This window comes from Bombyx mori, chromosome 28 (assembly GCF_030269925.1).
Source record: "Bombyx mori chromosome 28, ASM3026992v2".
NCBI classification, from domain to species: Eukaryota; Metazoa; Arthropoda; class Insecta; order Lepidoptera; family Bombycidae; genus Bombyx; species Bombyx mori.
In genome coordinates, this window is record NC_085134.1 from 9,983,400 (window position 1) to 10,001,970 (window position 18,571).

Here is an 18,571-nt window from a genome sequence, read left to right on the forward strand (position 1 = left end):
GTCGAGCCCTTCGTCGCAAACGACGGGTTCGATGAGAACGGTGACCGGTGCTTGAGGTACCTAAAAGCACCGTTAACGGATAATCAATCGATTTGTGAGTCTTCTTTAGTAGACAAACATCACAATGTGTGGCCGCCGGTGTTGAGACATGAGGTCGTCAGTACAACGTGCGGTCGACGCTGACCCAGCCTTTAATCAGACTGGAAATATTTATATTCCATCTGCTTGATAGAAACCTAATAATGTAGTTGTTTAATCTTTACTGGTGGTAGGACCACTTGTGAGTTCGCACGGGTAGGTACCACCGCCCTGACTATTTCTGCCGTGCAGCAGTAATGCGTTTCGGTTTGAAGGGCGGAGCAGCCGTTGTAACTGTACTTGAGACCTTAGAACTTATACCTCAAGCTGGTTGGCGCATTTACGTTGTAGATGTCTATGGGCTCCAGTTACCACTTAACACTAGGTGGGCTGTGAGCTCGTCCACACCTCTAAGCAATAAAAAAAGAGCTTTAACTATAAGTTTAATTTTCACTAGGGTTCGGAAGAGTCCGACTTCACTGGGACAGGCCTCACCTCTTTAGTGTCAAAAACGATCCTTCGCCGGTTCCGCGGGGCCGCGCCCTCCGCCGCCGGCGCCACCTGCGGACACCACGCGCTCAGTACAGTACGACCGACGTAACTTGGCGAGTCTGAATATAGCCGCAGGTCAACTTTCGCGCATGTACACTTGTAAAAAAAAGTGTTATTAGCATTCATTTTTAAAAATCAAAATACGAATTAAAATTTCCATATACAGGGACCAAGTACAAATAAAATGAATATCAAAACACTATGAGAGAGAAAGCTATAAAAATAACGTAATAAATTAAAGAGAGGTAATAAAAAAATAATAAATTAAGACAGAAAGCGGTAAAAATAACGTAATTAAATTAATTCGAAAGTAAGCCCGAACACTGCCTTCAGTTGCGATCCGCTGTACTGTGCGTTGCGATACACCAGATCGTTAGCAACTCTAAATAAAACTGTCAACATCCTTTACGCCTTCTTCTTTTTCTTTTTAAAAAAAAATCAAAAATTATGTTTGTCGGCCGTCGATTTAAAACACTATTATGCTTTGGTGGCATCTTTGTTAACGAATAGTATAAATGCCAAGGGACACTCAATACTAAAACAAATTTAAACACAAACAATCTTAAAACTAAACAAAAAACTGAGCACTAAACAAAAACAGTATAATAATAACAAATCAATGAAAACTTTTGTAGCCGCCCGTACTCAAGACAGAGATAGCGACACGAACACGACACTAATGCTAGCGTGTGAGTGAGACACATTACCGCATACCGAGAATTACCGAATTTATACGATGTCAAGAAAAGGGATGTCCAATATGCGTGTTTGAGGATGTTGTTTAATCGATTTTTTTTCAAATTGATTAAAATTTATATAAAAATATATATTTATATTCCATTTTATAGGAGGTTTAAAATATTCACGAACAGTCCCTATTGTAGTAGTTGTTGATAAATAACTGATATTCAACTAAATCATGTCTTTCAACCAAGAAAATAAAGTGTTATTAGTTTTTTTTTTTATTAAAGATGAAGTCTCGTTTACTAACGACAACATTCAATATGTTTGTAAATCTATTTCATTCATTATTTCATATAAACAAAAATCAATAAATTCCAAACCGATAAAAATCGATTGTGATATTTGATTGAATAAAGGGACGATTGTGTTTACATAGAGTCAATCCCTAGCCTAGACCTCCGCCCCGCGCACGTTGCTCATACCACCATTTGGTTCCTAAAAACGTTTGTGCGCAGCCTTCTGCGCGAAGTTCGGACTCGCCAAGTTACGTCGGTCGTATTGTACAGGGGGACGAGATGCGGCATGTCGGCCCCCGGGCGCGGCACTTCGACCCCCGTCCGTTGGGCCACATAAAGTTTAACATACAGCCACATCGTTGTAAGTTTATTTTATACAAAGGTTTAGGTCTTTTATTTATCGATTGAGGCACTACAAAATTTGCCGGGTCAGCTAGTAGTTATTAATAAATCACTGAACCAATTATCCGACAGTATTATTAATGTTGTGTGCGTTTCATTACAATACTAAATAAATTTAATTCTTAAAGACATAAATAAATAAAGTAAAAATGTTACTTATAACTATACACTTATGTATGAGCTGTCTATCTCTAGTGAGGTCTAACTTAGATCGATTTCAAGTACATATTATAGTTTTTAAGTCACTTTCGTACGCGGCAATAGTGGGGGGGGGGGGGCGTTGAGGCAGAGCCCCCGGTTCCTACAGCTACTCCACTGACGCGTACACACACGCCAGGAGTACGAAATATTATTCCTAAAGGATTTGGTGTATTTTTTTGTTTTATTTATTTATTTTATAGCTTAGATGGGTAAACGAATTCACAGCCCATCTGATATTAAGTGATTATTCGAGCCCATAGACATCTACAACGTAAATGCGCCACCCACCTTGAGATATAAGTTCTAAGGTCTCAGTATAGTTACAACGGCTGCCCCTCCCTTCAAACCGAAACACATTACTGCTTCACGGCTGCAATAGGCGGGGTGCTGGTACCTACCCGCGCGGACTCACAGGAGGTCCTACCACCTTTAGAATCCACCTTGAGTATTATCCTGCATGAAAGCTCGCGTGGCCCAGTGGCCCGGGGACCGCAGCGGGCACTCACCTTAACGATCTTCCTGGGCACGACGTCAGCGGGCTCGCTCCTGGTGGACGAGACCAGCGGCTTGGCGGGCGGCGACTTGTCTGCAACACCAGACCGAGTGAGCCACTGAGCACAGACTCTAGTAATCTTTACAGAGCCATTTTTATATTTCATTGAGACAGGCGTACATTGTATGGAAGGTAGGTTTTACTGGTGGTAGGACCTCTTGTGAGTTCGCACGCATTTACGTCGTAGATGTGTATGAGCTTCAGCAACCACTTTACACCAGGTAGGCTGTGAGCTCGTTCACCCAAAAAATAAAGGTCACCAGTGGCGCCCAGAGAGAATTGCGTAAGGAATTAGAAAAGTTCAGCAATTTTTTTCATGATTTTTTTTCCGCTCAGCAATACCAGAGGCAGAGCCAAGCCGCTGCCTACCGCTTAATACTCTCCACAAGCCTCGTTTGAAGAAGGACATGTCATAGCGCTCGGGAAACACCGTGGAGGGGAGCTCATTCCATAGCCGGATGGTACGTGGCAAAAAAGACCTCTGGAAACGCACTGTGGATGACCGCTGTGGCTCCAGGTAGTATGGATGAACTCTACTCCGGTGGCGGGCGGTGCGATGGTAAAACGAGATGCCGGTATCATCTCGAACAATTCCTCAGAGCACTCATGCACCTAACATTATATTCCTTATAAATATAATTAAAAATGTGCGATTCTTCACTCGAATATTCAAGACTGACAATGGACGCCAACACGTCCAGTGGTCTATCGGTCTGTCTATATATACCGTTTTTCTTGTCGCCCCTGCCGTCGTTGTAGATGATCTTCTGCCGCTCCTGCTTCCTCTCGGCGAGGGTGAGGGTGCTCCGCGGCGCCAGCTTGGAGCGGAGGTCGAGCTGGTTCTTGCTGGGCTCCGGTTCTGGCTGCGATCTGTTGGCGACAACACAAGCCGATATAGCCTCCCTCAGTGTGGTGACCAGACGTTACCCAATAGAGCGCCGTCTCATTTACTAATTCAACCTAATTATATTCTATTCTAGCCGGCTCGTTACAACACCAGCTGTGGTGAACTTCAAGATTGAATACAAGCTCATGGGATGTGATCGTTGGGACGGGGGACTTCACGGGTGGTACTGGGGTAGACTGGGGCTGGTAGGTGACTGCGCCCCTCCAAGACTATTGCATGTTAGTATAAATATACAATTGGCAATTCTAATTTTATCTACCGCGTGACATATCGGTGACAAGTTATCGTGCATTTTTTTTATTCCTAAGCTGATGGTCTTGAAAGACCAGCGTGAACGGGCGAGTAGGTGAGCTCACGGGGCTCAAACCTGACGTCGTTGCTTTTTTGTGCCTTGTAAACAAACGAGCATACGGTCCACCTGATGGTGAATGGTTACCGTCGCCCATGAACTTCAGCAATGTCAGAGACAGAGCCAAGCTGCTGCCTACCGCAACAGTAACGCGAACCCTAGCAAAAGCCGTGCTTCGCAGAATCTACCACCGGATCGGAAACGCGACCCACTGAGAAGATCCGGCGAGAAACTCAGTGGGCTGTGTCTGAGGGTTCATTTACGATGGCCGGTGCTTGAGGTACCTAAAAGCACCGTTTAGTGGACCGGGAGGATCCGTAATGGCTTGCATCGGCACTGACTTGGCCTTGAACCGTCCGGTGTCGTCGTCGTCGCTGAGGATCTCGTCGATGTCCTCGAGGATGAGGTCGAGCTCGTCGTCCGTGTCGGTGCGCAGCGGCGGCAGCGGGGGCGTGGCGGGGGGCGGGGAGGGGGACCCGCCCGGAGGAGGGGGGGTCAATGTCTCTGTGAAGAAAATTAAGTTTTTAAGATGGGAGTTAGATGTAGCATCCATCAGGGTAACTTAAGCTTTCCGTTTAACATGAACCCATTACTGGTGGTAAGACCTCTTGAGAGTCCGCACGGGTAGGTACCACCACCCTTCTGCCGTGAAGCAGTAATGCGTTTCGGTTTAAAGGGCGGGGCAGCCGTTGTAACTATACTGAGACCTTAGAACTTATATCTCAAGATGGGTGGCGCATTTACGTTGTGGATGTCTATGGGCTCCAGTAACCATTTAACACCAGGTGGGCTGTGGGCTCGTCCACTTATCTATGCAATAAAAAAAAAGGATGTAAAAATACATCAAAATTGTATTGCCAATTCTTATACTGAAAGTTACCGCTACCCGCTTTCAATATAACATTGGCCCACAATTTTTTTGTCAGTTTTGTGAGATTTGCACTCTGTGCTCATGCAAAATTATTGAACTTTCAATTGTAAACGTTTAAAACCCACGGAAAATCCATTTTTTTTTTATTAATATCCAGTAAAACTAAGACAATACATACAAAATTGTTCGCATGGCGGGACAAAGTTACCCAGATGGAGGGTATGCATACGTATATAACTTCTACTACTCCCCCACAAACACATCTGCTGCCTAACAGTACTGCTAGTATCTCCGCTGTGCGTGCGATGGGCTTGACGTCTCAAGTGCGGTTTCAGCAGTCACGCGTGACGTCATAGGCGGTTTTGGTTAGGTACTTGCCAAAAACTTTTGACATGCGCAAAATCCTCAAATATATATTGAACTCACTCTCCCTCAGTAATAGTTGATTCAGGAAAATTGTCTAATTTTTATGACCACTTGTTAGAAATACTTCCATTTGGTATAATAACTTTTTAGATAAAAACGTGTAAGCACATGTTTTAAAACATTCAATGTATTAAATAGTCAGTTATTTTCAATGTTAATAAATAAATAAATTATATGTCAACGTATGGCGTAGTCACAATTTCAAAAAATAATTAATACTGCATCACACCCGGCGAGGGGGGTGACGTCACTCACCGCAGGTAGAGTTGACCTCAGCGCCGTCGTCTCTGGGCGGGGTCCGTTCCTTCGCAGCCGGAGGTGGTGCTCTTTTTACAAGCTCGGTTTTCCTCTCTGGAGACTTCTTGGTGGTGTCCGGTTTGATTTCCTCTGAGCTGGTCGGCTGGTCCACCCGGGGGACCGGTTTGAGGGGTTCTTCAGATTTTGGAGGGGTCGTCTCTTTGTCTCTGCTATCTGCATCTTCCTTGCTGTAAAGATTGAAACAGTTAAAGTAAATCATAGTCTGATGTTGATGTGTACAAACATCACCCAACGGTGGATCCAAACGGTTCATTGTAATGCAATGTTATAATTATTTCAGTAAAGAACCTAGTGTCACCACTACCCCGGATCTGACGGAGCTAGTACCGAGAGCAGTCCCCACACCTAGCGAAAAAGCTACTTACCCGTTTCTAGTCTCGCTTTTTTATAAGGATTTTATGACCTGATAACTAAGACCTTTAAGTCATGTCTTATTTTAATTTATGAAATATTAGGTATAATATGTAGTGAAATGAAATGAGATGATATGTGATGAAATATAATCTCAGTAGTAAAATGGGGGTCATTTACTGAGATTTTTTAGTGGACTTTTTGGAGGATCCCGAGAAGTTACGTCCAGCGGCTTTGTTTCATTTTCCCACATTTGTGCACTTTCACAGATATTAAACAGTTAATAAACCACCGTTATTACACATTCAAACCTGAAGAAACACTAAATAGACAAAATAAAACAAATCACACAACTTCACTCCTCGCATTCCCGCTAAAAAGTATTTTTAGTTTTGCTGGTCGAAGGCCACCCCCGACATACCGGTGACCACCCCCCACACCAGGGGCCGCACCGACGGCCTTACTGTGTTCTCTACTGTTCGTTATTCATTACGTAGCGTCTAACAGCTGATGCAGTAAGGAACTCTACACAAGCATTCCAGAACAAACAGACACCCAAACAGAAAGCATTAGTGGGCAGGACTGGATCGTTCTCCGCTGGTCCCGCGCGAGTACCTCTGCGGCGGCTGACGACTGAGTGCCGCGTTCCTCCTCCTCCTCAGCTCCTTGGCGCGGAGCACCCTCTCCCTCAGGGTCTCCTGCTCGCGAACCCGGCGCTTGTACTCCGACTCCTGCAGAACATAACCAGTGAGAGCCAGCTGATGGGGAGAAGTTAGCGAGCCAACGTATGTAGTACTAGTGGCGATACGGTACCTCGTCGTTGTCCCTGGGCCGCCGCGGGGGGCTGCGCCGCGGAGAGGGGGGCCGGCGTGGAGGGGACGGAGACCTCATCCTGAATACAACATTTATAGTTTACAAATAGATCGACAACAATTGACTGTAATTTTGGTCTTGAATTATTTGTGGAAGTCTAGAGAAGGTTTAAAAGGTAGAAAAATATGAAAATGCTCGGAATTAAGTAAAAATAACAATTTTGTTTTTCCTTTGATGTGTCCCCCGTCGGACGTATGTTTTAAGTTTATTTTATACAAAAGTTTAGGTCTTTTATTTATCTATTGAGGCACTACGAAGTCTGCCGGATCAGCTAGTATAAATTAAGTATAACCTCGCGTTTCTTTTGTTCATATAACAATTTGAGAAATTAAAAATATATATTATCTGAGACGAACGGACGTGCTTACAGCACTTCTGATATTACGCAGCTATCAGAAATATTACTCTTTGTATATTCTGTAGAATGATAGCTAACTAACCGTCTCCTCAGGCCAGCTCTGTTGGCATTGATGAATTCCTCCTGCCTCCTCAGCAACTCCTCGTCCTCCCCCGCCCTCCCCCTGCCGCCGCCCCACCCCGGATTCTGCGCTAGCTCATTCTCGATCTCTATGGTAGTATTCTCGATGTACCTGCGCAATATCGACATTTAAGGACATACTTTAAAATAATTGATATCGACCGCATGATCTAGATCACTAAGTTTTTATTCTTCCTGTGTTTCAGATCAAAGGCGGCTGGACGTCTGGTTACAGTGTTTACAACGGTAACCCCTAACCCCTCGGATTCCGACTTCAGGGGGGACCTCGTGGGAGGTTCGACCCCCGGTCCATTAATAAAAAAGGTGGGGGGGCGTACCTCTGCGGCGAGCGCCTGGCCTTCCTGCCGGCGGCCCGCGCCAGTGCGTCCCTTTGCTCGGCTATGAACCTCTCCGCCGCCTCGTCAATGTCCTTTATCGGACCTGGACATAACAAATCATTAACACTACGTCGAGACATTCAAACAGACACGTGCAGTCGAGTGCATGCTAATACTTAGAAGTGGTGCTTCTGTGAATAAGAATCTGTGAGAAGTGATACTTCTGTGAAAGCCATTGCTGCAAACAAATACTATAGTGCGATAAAAAGCATTATCAAAACCATTTTGCAGAGTTAAACGTAAGGCTATTAAGTTCTACTGAATGTTCCACCACGTCAAAATATCATTTTTCGCCAGCGTCATTAGTGCTGGAAACATACCCACAGGACACAACTGGGCGCGTCTTTGGCCGATGACTAACCGATGTAGCTTCGATCATAAGTTAGAAGTGGAGCTAGAGACGTAGCAGTTAGGGTTCACCAATCACTGAACTAATTGAAAATCGAATAAAAGGCAATTTGATATGAATATTTTTATAACGATTTTTAACGCACTATAATTTAGTAAATATAATAAATAATAAGCCAAAAATAGTGAGGCGCGGGACAGAGTCGAAACGGGTCGCGTGCTTACATTAGAACAACTAAAGTAAATCTATATATATATATATATGTCGGCGCAAATATGACTATTTACCTACTGATCATCAACTAATTACTCTGTGATAAGAAATTGATGTTAAACAGTCCCTTTTATTGTAATTTCAATACTTTAAAAACTTGTAAACACGCTGACGTGTGCCAAGCCCTATAAATACGGCCGTACTATCCAGCGCTTAGTCATTCGTGTCCGAGCCGTAGTACAGTTCGGATCTCTCTGTAACGTTGTTATGCTTCTCGTGCAATATACGCAGTTCTCGTGAAGTTTTGTTTTGGAAGCCCAAACATGAGTCATCATCGAGAACTTAATGACCGCGACGTCAACAATGCTGACGTCACACTTTTTAAAAAACATTCCTTCAGCGTTTCTCCTCCGTCATCAGAAGTGGGATCACATGCCGCCTCCGCTCAGCAACAACCTGGAGACCATTTAACCATATCGGCGGAAGAAGACTACCCTCCAGCAACAGCCGATGAGCCTATACATCTACTTCACAAATCAGCATGGTCGAGCAACAAAATCAACACTCAAAGATAAGTTTTTATTTTTGATTACTAAAATTCCACCACATAAGTACCACAGTGTACGCCCACTACATAAGTACCACAGTGTACGCCCACTACATAAGTACCACAGTGTACGCCCACTACATAAGTACCACAGTGTACGCCCACTACATAAGTACCACAGTGTACGCCCACTACATAAGTACCACAGTGTACGCCCACTACATAAGTACCACAGTGTACGCCCACTACATAAGTACCACAGTGTACGCCCACTACATAAGTACCACAGTGTACGCCCACTACATAATTACCACAGTGTACGCCCATTACATAAGTACCACAGTGTACGCCCATTACATCCTTATCCGAACACCTTAAATAAATCTACGAGAACCGCCGAGAAATCTACGAGAACCGCCGAGAACCCTACGATCAAGTGCATTAATAGTCTTAAACTTACATAGTTACAAGTAACGCAAGTATAACAGATGCGCTACTCAGAGAAACTTTTTATTCCTACAGGTCAATGAGAATCAAAGAAAAACCTACGAGAATCAACGAGGCCGGTGCAGAGCGCGCACCGCCTGTCAGTATGGCCGTGTCGGCGCAAATATGACTATTTACCTACTGATCATCAACTAATTACTCTGTGATAAGAAATTGATGTTAAACAGTCCCTTTTATTGTAATTTCAATACTTTAAAAACTTGTAAACACGCTGACGTGTGCCAAGCCCTATAAATACGGCCGTACTATCTAGCGCTTCGCTAGATAGTTCGCTTTTGCCAGTCGCAACCGCCATTCGAGCAGCTGAGGACCGGACGAGATGGAAACAGCTCACGAGACAGGCAACGGTCGAGTTTCAGGGACACGACCTTCAGTAATGAAGAAAGCGACGAAGAAGAATCTAGCGCTTAGTCATTCGTGTCCGAGCCGTAGTACAGTTCGGATCTCTCTGTAACGTTGTTATGCTTCTCGTGCAATATACGCAGTTCTCGTGAAGTTTTGTTTTGGAAGCCCAAACATGAGTCATCATCGAGAACTTAATGACCGCGACGTCAACAATGCTGACGTCACACTTTTTAAAAAACATTCCTTCAGCGTTTCTCCTCCGTCATATATATATACGTAGGTAAAGACAAAACATACATCTACCATTGTCACCTCAGTGTGCTTAGTGCGAATTTTTTAACGTCCTCTATAGCGTAAAAGTTAACTCAAATTTGTATGGAGTTGAAACGTTTGCCTGCGCTAGGGGCACTGTTCCCACTCCACACAAATTTAAGTTAACCTTACGCGAACGGGAATGTTAAAAAACTCACACTAAGCACACTGGTTGTCAATTGTTTTTGGAAACCGTATACTCTTTGTTATTTACATTTTCAAAGTAAAAGCGAATGTAGACCTTAACGTATCAGTAATTATGGTCGAATATCGATTATTCAGCGGACACTAATAGAATATTAAAAGCGAATATTAAATGAAAAACTCATGCTGCACTCTATAAGACAATTTTTATTAAACATAAATTATATTAAAAAAATATAACACTATGAGGGGCTCACGACACGACACAACAAAGATTTGGCGTTACAATTTAACCTACAAAGGTTGTTTTGAAATTATTCACATTGTTTATTTTTATTGCATGGATGGGTGGACGAGCTCACAGCCCACCTGGTATTAAGTGGTTACTGGAGCCCATAGACATCTACAACGTAAATGCCGCCACCCACCTTGACATATGAGTTGTAAGATCAATTATAATTATTGTACAATTTATCTAATTATTTACCAGCAAGCCAAGCCTCTATCTACGCCATAAAGGTCAATCAAACTAACTCATTCTATAGCTAGTGTGTGCTACAAATCATTTAAAAATCAACTTGATTTAATAAAAAACAACCCATACTTGTATCGTTCAGTATAAACTAACTTAAAGCAGGATATCACGATCATATAAATAGCATAAACTATATTAAAATTTCGTATCAAAATCAACCATGCAGACACAACAACAAAAACGTTAAGGTTCGTTCACAACTAAACGATGTTTTGGTTTAAAATTCAAACGTAAGCCAATTATCAATTTAATTTTAATTGAGATTTTTCACTTCTCGTTCCTGAGATATGATGATAAGGTAGGAGTTTCCATAGCGATGGCATAACAAGGCTTACTTTAAAGTTTGAAACGTAAGTTTTCATCTAGTGAAACTTTATTACACTGACAGACACTGTATTATTAAAGATGCGACCCAAGCGCCCCCTACAGATAGTGGTGCTACTTTTTTTTCCTCCACCTATTCACTGGTAGCCTTGGGACTATACCAGCTTCCTGCATCCTGAGAGAATTAGCTAACACTAGCCCTAGCAAGAACATTGCTTCGCAGAATCCAACACCGAATTGGACGCTGTAACTTGGTCGCGGAATGAAGAAACCGTTCAATATTCTTAGTAAGCATTTGGAAATTACTGTTCAAATTACTTTGCAAGCACTTTCAAGTCTAATCGATATAATGAAGTGTATAAGTATGGAATAACTTTAAGTACTACTGTTTCAACTACAAGAACAAAAAAACAATTCACTTTTAGCCTATTAATTGGCATCTTGGATTGGATTGGCGTCGCGTTGTTTATTTTTAACACGCTTTTGTTAGGTACGTTTGTACATACAATTGCGGAATCTTTCACTGTCATTTTCAACAATTACAAGATGTTTGATTAGCATGTACATTTTCACGCGCATCAACGGACGATGACAATACAATAATTTTATAACTTCGTTCTAATATTTTAACTGGTATCAACAAGATATATATATGACATTAATTGTTAATTCGATTTGCGTGTTTAGGTGTCTTTTTTATAAGCTACAAGCGAAACTAAACGGTTTTAATAATGACTCGGATAATTATGAGACGTTATAAATTACAATGATCGATTTTAAATAGCATAAAAATGATTTATTTCTCGACGTGACATCGTGAGGTGTGAACGAACCGTCTAATCAATATAATTTACCGGTTTGATACGGCGGCGGACTTCGGGGAGGCGATTTTTGTATCCTAGTCGGTATGTACGCCGGGAACCCTATAACGCATTACACGGTTTATTGGATAACTGGATATTATATGACTGGATATTGCATAGAGCACTGGACACCGCAGCCATAACGTCGGATATACATTTATCTAATAATTATGGTTTCAAGAACAAAATCAATCTTTTATAAGTAGATCCGAGTTCGGGGCTTCGGGGGACCGTCTGGGGGGATAGTGGGGGACCGTGTGGGGTAGTGAAAGGCGTGTGGGGGAATAGTGGGGGGACCGTGTGGGGTAGTGAAAGGCGTGTGGGGGAATAGTGGGGGGACCGTGTGGGGTTATAGTAGGGCCGTATGGGGGAATAGTGGGGGGACCGTGTGGGGGTACAGTGTGGGCGTGTGGTAGGACTGACCTTCGAGCGGCGGCTGAAAGTTTCCCTTGAAGTGCGGGTTGATGAGCACCTTCTTGCCGGCGAGCGGCGGCAGCACGGGTAGCATGCGCACCTCCTGCCGCGGGGGGGCGCGCGCCGACCTGCCCGCGTAGTGGGGATTTGTTTTAGTTTATACGTTTACTGTTTCTTCAGGGGTTCAAATGTGTAATGCACAACAAGTGCACAGGACAAATGTGGAGCAACGAAACAAAACCATCAGTTGGACGTAATTTCTCGAGTTCATCCAAAAAGTCTATTAAAACAGTTTTAGTATTCATTCTTTTATTTTCCTGAGACTTATACTTCATTCCATCTCATTTCGTTTTTATTTTATTTTATTCCAATCGAGTAAAGTTTCAAATTAATAAGATAAGAACGAATAAGACGTGGCTTAAAAATTTCTTTGCAAAGTCACAAAATGAAAATAAAAAATGATGTTGTTAACAGGTGAGGGTCGATCGTCCGTACCTGTAATGTTGGAGCCCGCGAGGCTCGAAGTGTGGTCTGCCCGGACCAAACTGTCCCTCCATGCTCGGCCTGAAGAACCTCGGGGGATTCATTCTGAACTCCGGATGTGGTGCTCTTTCCGGGGATATCTCTGGTGCCAGCATGGGAGGAGGTAACTCTTCCGGGCGCATGGGCCTCAACTCCGGTCGGACGATACGGATATCCGGCGGCATGTCGGGCCGGACCAGCGGCCGGATCTCCGTTTGAATAGGACGCGCGTCCAGTTGCGTCGGCGGTCCAACGTCCGGTTGATTGGGTGGCCCGATTCCAGGTGGAACGGTCGAACGGATATCCGGTTGGATGGGTGGGCGGACCTCCGTCCGGATAGGAGGACCTATCTCCGGTTGAACGGGTGGTCGAAAGTCTGGTTGGGTTGGTGGGCGAATCACTGGTTGGATTGGAGGCCGGTTTTCTACTCGAATTTGTGAGGTGTTTGGACGGACCTGAGGCGGCGGGAAGGACACGCGTTGATTAAACTTAGCCTGAAAATTAAAACCATTTTAATGAAAAATATAATTTTAATGACAAATTTAATAATTTACTCAATGACAAGCCATTACTGCAATTTAATGACATAACTTTGATATTATAAATAAATGGTTTTAAACTGACCCGATGCACATAGTTGGTCCGGTAAGGATGCGAGTGCCTGGTGTACTGGGATCGGATCCACGGCCTGCCGCGGAACGAGCTGCGGGGTATCACCACTTTATCTGCAAACGAAAACTAACTTTAGTATCAATGAAATAAGGTCCTAAATAAAATCTTGGATGTCCAAGGCGTTTCTGGCTGAATGTCTTATCAAGGTATTGTGAGAATGAACAGAGTTATCACACACACTGATTACACTGATAGAAGCACACTCAAAGCGTTCGTCAGAGCAAACGGCACATGGTTGGACAGTAGACAATGCTGTATTGAAAAAGGAAAAAAGAACTCCTAGCCATTCCGAATTATTTTTTCGTAATAATTAGAGTGCGCGTTCGGCGACCGTGTTAATGGCGTGTGCCGTGCGCGTTACGTGTGTGACGTGTTACAACATGGGTGTTACGTGTGGTGACGTTTGTGACGTGTTATGACGTGCGTGTTACGTGTGGTGACGTTTGTGACGTGCGTGTTACGTGTGGTGACGTTTGTGACGTGTGTGTTACGTGTGGTGACGTGCGTGTTACGTGTGGTGACGTGCGTGTTACGTGTGGTGACGTGCGTGTTACGTGTGGTGACGTTTGTGACGTGTTATGACGTGCGTGTTACGTGTGGTGACGTTTGTGACGTGCGTGTTACGTGTGGTGACGTTTGTGACGTGTTATGACGTGCGTGTTACGTGTGGTGACGTTTGTGACGTGCGTGTTACGTGTGGTGACGTTTGTGACGTGTTATGACGTGCGTGTTACGTGTGGTGACGTTTGTGACGTGTTATGACGTGCGTGTTACGTGTGGTGACGTTTGTGACGTGCGTGTTACGTGTGGTGACGTTTGTGACGTGTTATGACGTGCGTGTTACGTGTGGTGACGTTTGTGACGTGTTATGACGTGCGTGTTACGTGTGGTGACGTTTGTGACGTGCGTGTTACGTGTGGTGACGTTTGTGACGTGTTATGACGTGCGTGTTACGTGTGGTGACGTTTGTGACGTGCGTGTTACGTGTGGTGACGTTTGTGACGTGTTATGACGTGCGTGTTACGTGTGGTGACGTTTGTGACGTGTTATGACGTGCGTGTTACGTGTGGTGACGTTTGTGACGTGTTATGACGTGCGTGTTACGTGTGGTGACGTTTGTGACGTGTTATGACGTGCGTGTTACGTGTGGTGACGTTTGTGACGTGCGTGTTACGTGTAGTGACGTTTGTGACGTGTTATGACGTGCGTGTTACGTGTGGTGACGTTTGTTACGTGTTATGACGTGCGTGTTACGTGTGGTGACGTTTGTGACGTGTTATGACGTACGTGTTACGTGTGGTGACGTTTGTGACGTGTTGTGACGTGCGTGCTACGTGTGGTGACGTTTGTGACGTGCGTGTTACGTGTGGTGACGTTTGTGACGTGTTATGACGTGCGTGTTACGTGTGGTGACGTTTGTGACGTGTTATGACGTGTTATGACGTGCGTGTTACGTGTGGTGACGTTTGTGACGTGCGTGTTACGTGTGGTGACGTTTGTGACGTGTTATGACGTGCGTGTTACGTGTGGTGACGTTTGTGACGTGTTATGACGTGCGTGTTACGTGTGGTGACGTTTGTGACGTGCGTGTTACGTGTAGTGACGTTTGTGACGTGTTATGACGTACGTGTTACGTGTGGTGACGTTTGTGACGTGTTATGACGTGCGTGTTACGTGTGGTGACGTTTGTGACGTGTTATGACGTACGTGTTACGTGTGGTGACGTTTGTGACGTGTTGTGACGTGCGTGCTACGTGTGGTGACGTTTGTGACGTGTTATGACGTGCGTGTTACGTGTGGTGACGTTTGTGACGTGCGTGTTACGTGTGGTGACGTTTGTGACGTGTTATGACGTGCGTGTTACGTGTGGTGACGTTTGTGATGTGTTATGACGTGCGTGTTACGTGTGGTGACGTTTGTGACGTGTTATGACGTGCGTGTTACGTGTGGTGACGTTTGTGACGTGTTATGACGTGCGTGTTACGTGTGGTGACGTTTGTGACGTGTCATGACGTGCGTGTTACGTGTGGTGACGTGTTGTGACGTGCGTGTTACGTGTGGTGACGTTTGTGACGTGTTGTGACGTGCGTGTTACGTGTGGTGACGTTTGTGACGTGTTGTGACGTGGGCTTTACGTGTGGTGATGTTTGTACTAACGTACGTACCCACTATAAACTACTATAATAAAGTAACATATTTAATAAATGGCATTTTTTGAAAAAAGTATATTTTGCCTTCTGAATAATCACACTTTTTGTGGACATAAAAAGATGTTCTTACTAAAACAGTAAGTACATATTTAAATGTTAATAATCTTAATTAAATGACCAATCCAACCCACCAACCAATCAATAATTCGTCAATATATCCAATTATTGCCATTCAATATGGAGTTATAATATTTTTATTAAAATACCCAGACTTTTTACCCATAGACCATAGCATATTTTATTATAATTTTCACAGGTTCTGATTTAAGGATTTGTGCTCATAGAAAATTTTACCACTACGGGTCTTTTTGTTTTATATAGAAGCGTGTGTGTGCTCACCTAATGTGTCCGGTATATCTCTGACTTGAGGCATCCTCTGTGCGGGGCTACGTTCTGCAATGAATCTTTGGCGACCCATCTCTACGTCTAAAAATTAAGAAAAGTTCATATAAAAATGTTTTTTTGATCCAACATTTTTTTTACACAGCAATATTTATTGCAAGCCACAGAGCTAGGTACGACTATCGTGCCTATTTCTTTTCTGAAGTAACCATGTTCTAGTTTGAAGAGCAGTACAGCAATTATACAATGTAATCGTCTTGGGATTTTAGCCTCAGACTCCAGTAATTATGGTATATGAGGTTCTTCGTCAATCATGCTAAAAAAAACCTGAAAGTATAACATCTTCTACCTACACTAAGAGCATTCAAGATTACAAATAGCTGAAGTTTTTTTGTTGTGATATTTTTTCCAAATTTTAAACTTTAAATGGCTCTCTTGTAAAGCTGCAAAAATGTTTTTTAAGCCGATTAACCTCTCTATATCATTTTGCTTCTCATACTAATTATACAAAAGAAAAGCTGACTAAGCACCAGAACGCAAATAATATATTAAAACAACATTAATACATTAAATGTGGGTTTGCCACAAAAATATAATTTGTGTAATTACTGGTGGTAGGACCTCTTGTGAGTCAACCGCCCTGCCTATTTCTGCCGTGAAGCAGCAATGCGTTTCGGTTTGAAGGGCAAGGCAGCAATTGTAACTATACTTGTATACTTGTAGATGTCTATGGGCTTCAGTAACCACTAAACACCAGTTGAGCTGTGAGCTTGTGCACCTATCTAAGCAATAAATAAAAAATAAAAAAACTAATACATTACAACTCACTTGCAATTGGTTGATTGATTTCAGAAGGTACAATCTGTGGCGACTCAACTGGTCCAGCAGGCTGCAATAAGATGAGAGCTATGAGAGATGCATCTTAGCACCTACCACTTCACAGGGGAAATAATTGAATTAGTGCATTGATAAAGTTTAGCCAGCAGTTTTAGAGTTTTAGGGCTGCAACAATCACAACATATCTGTATCTTAAAGTATTTAATATCTCAGACAAGACACAATTTTCTAGTAAACTGACCCCTCATCTTTGGTGGTATTTTGGCAACATTCCATATATTAATGGCCTTGGAAAAAAGTATGCTATGAGACGCATGGTGTATCATGGTGGTTCAATGGGTTAAAACTCCTTATTGGGTTTGGGGATTCTTTGCTAAATGTAAATTTTGTTTGTAATCTTTTTTTATTTATTTGAACACTAAGTAATTATCTCAAAGGCTTTCTTTATCCAACAGCAAACTAATTTGAATCGAGAGAAAAAGAATATGATCGTTTACTCACAATAGCTCGAGGAACTGTTCTTTCTGGGTCATATGCAGGCTCATATGGAGCATATGTGCAATGTCCGTGATCTGTAGGCTGGTTTGGTACCTCAACTGTTATATTTGGAACAACACATTCTGGTTCAACAGCTGGCTGGTACACCAAGGGCTGTGAAAACCACTCATTTATATAGACAGTTTATATTTTTATATTCTAGAATGAGTAATACTAAGCGTGATATTGAAATGTTTTTGTATTTAACTTCTTTTATCTCAAAAATATAACACAAAGACAATTTTGGAACATTTTTAAACAATTCTATTATAGACTTCGAACTATAGATCACAATTCTTCAGCATACCTTGCCTGTTATGACCAAAGTCACTTGATCTAGAGTGTATTAAATGAGGCTTTCTTGGGAAAGTACACATGGTGGGGTCCCACATCCTTCCACTGCAGTGCTTTTAGAAGAGATTTAGCAAAAGAAGGACCAGAGGCAGAAGCGCAAGTCGCTATGCACAACAGAAGTGTTCCAAACAGACCAAAATTACAGATTTTATGCTCACAGAAAAATAATATACATTGTACTTATGTGTAATAAACAAAACGTACATAGTTGAATAAATATATTTTTCCAATAATTCACTATCGATTTGTTTGTACTTGCACGATACACATTAAACATCACAGGTTGTTATGACTATCGGTTTTTACGACCAGATACACTCCACTCTCAATACTTCAGTCCACGTTGCTATCCACACCAGATCCGAGGATAGGCAGGAATGGTGCAGAATAACAGGAGAAAGTTGTTAGATGAGGCCACGACCCTCAGCATTGAGGATTATCGATGCAAGATCGCATTACCGTTCACCAAGCAGAGAACTTAAGTTATCCAATTTCTACAAGGCACTAAGTATATCGATCACATTACGAAGTGAGGAGATTGGAAATAATTTTGCTTAAATTTGCTTGACTTAAATGCTGTGTAAAAAAACTTTAATATGGGTTGTGTTCAGCATTCAAAATACAATTTAAGTATTAGATATTGTACATGACCCATTCTGTAGAGTTGTTTTTGGCTCATGAATATTTTTTTCTATCTATATTTTGCTAATCCAAAACGGTACTTTTCAAGTTAAACTATTGTAGTGGTTCTGGCAGTGTGAGATATAGAATTTTCTGTTTCTTTGTCGTTATTGTTTCTTTGGAAGT

The 18,571-nt window shown here is 42.8% G+C and overlaps 1 protein-coding gene across 2 annotated transcripts in view; it reads right to left on the minus strand.

Moving 5' to 3' along the window:
- The window catches only part of LOC101747112 (titin), a 37,845-nt gene that overhangs the window by 13,622 nt on the left and 5,652 nt on the right, over positions 1-18,571 (minus strand). Inside the window, exons 3-18 of one of the 2 annotated variants that reach the window (XM_004924328.5) lie at positions 17,375-17,524; positions 16,865-16,925; positions 16,034-16,120; positions 13,437-13,537; positions 12,786-13,306; positions 12,300-12,418; positions 11,868-11,936; positions 7,678-7,780; positions 7,302-7,451; positions 6,802-6,880; positions 6,604-6,719; positions 5,575-5,804; positions 4,364-4,526; positions 3,494-3,636; positions 2,720-2,799; positions 574-639 (exon numbers count right to left, since the gene is read on the minus strand). In XM_004924328.5, the coding sequence (XP_004924385.3) occupies positions 574-639; positions 2,720-2,799; positions 3,494-3,636; positions 4,364-4,526; positions 5,575-5,804; positions 6,604-6,719; positions 6,802-6,880; positions 7,302-7,451; positions 7,678-7,780; positions 11,868-11,936; positions 12,300-12,418; positions 12,786-13,306; positions 13,437-13,537; positions 16,034-16,120; positions 16,865-16,925; positions 17,375-17,524 (2,238 nt within the window). The remainder of the gene's footprint in view (positions 1-573; positions 640-2,719; positions 2,800-3,493; positions 3,637-4,363; positions 4,527-5,574; positions 5,805-6,603; positions 6,720-6,801; positions 6,881-7,301; positions 7,452-7,677; positions 7,781-11,867; positions 11,937-12,299; positions 12,419-12,785; positions 13,307-13,436; positions 13,538-16,033; positions 16,121-16,864; positions 16,926-17,374; positions 17,525-18,571) is intronic. The other variant, XM_012688821.4, reaches the window with a different exon arrangement.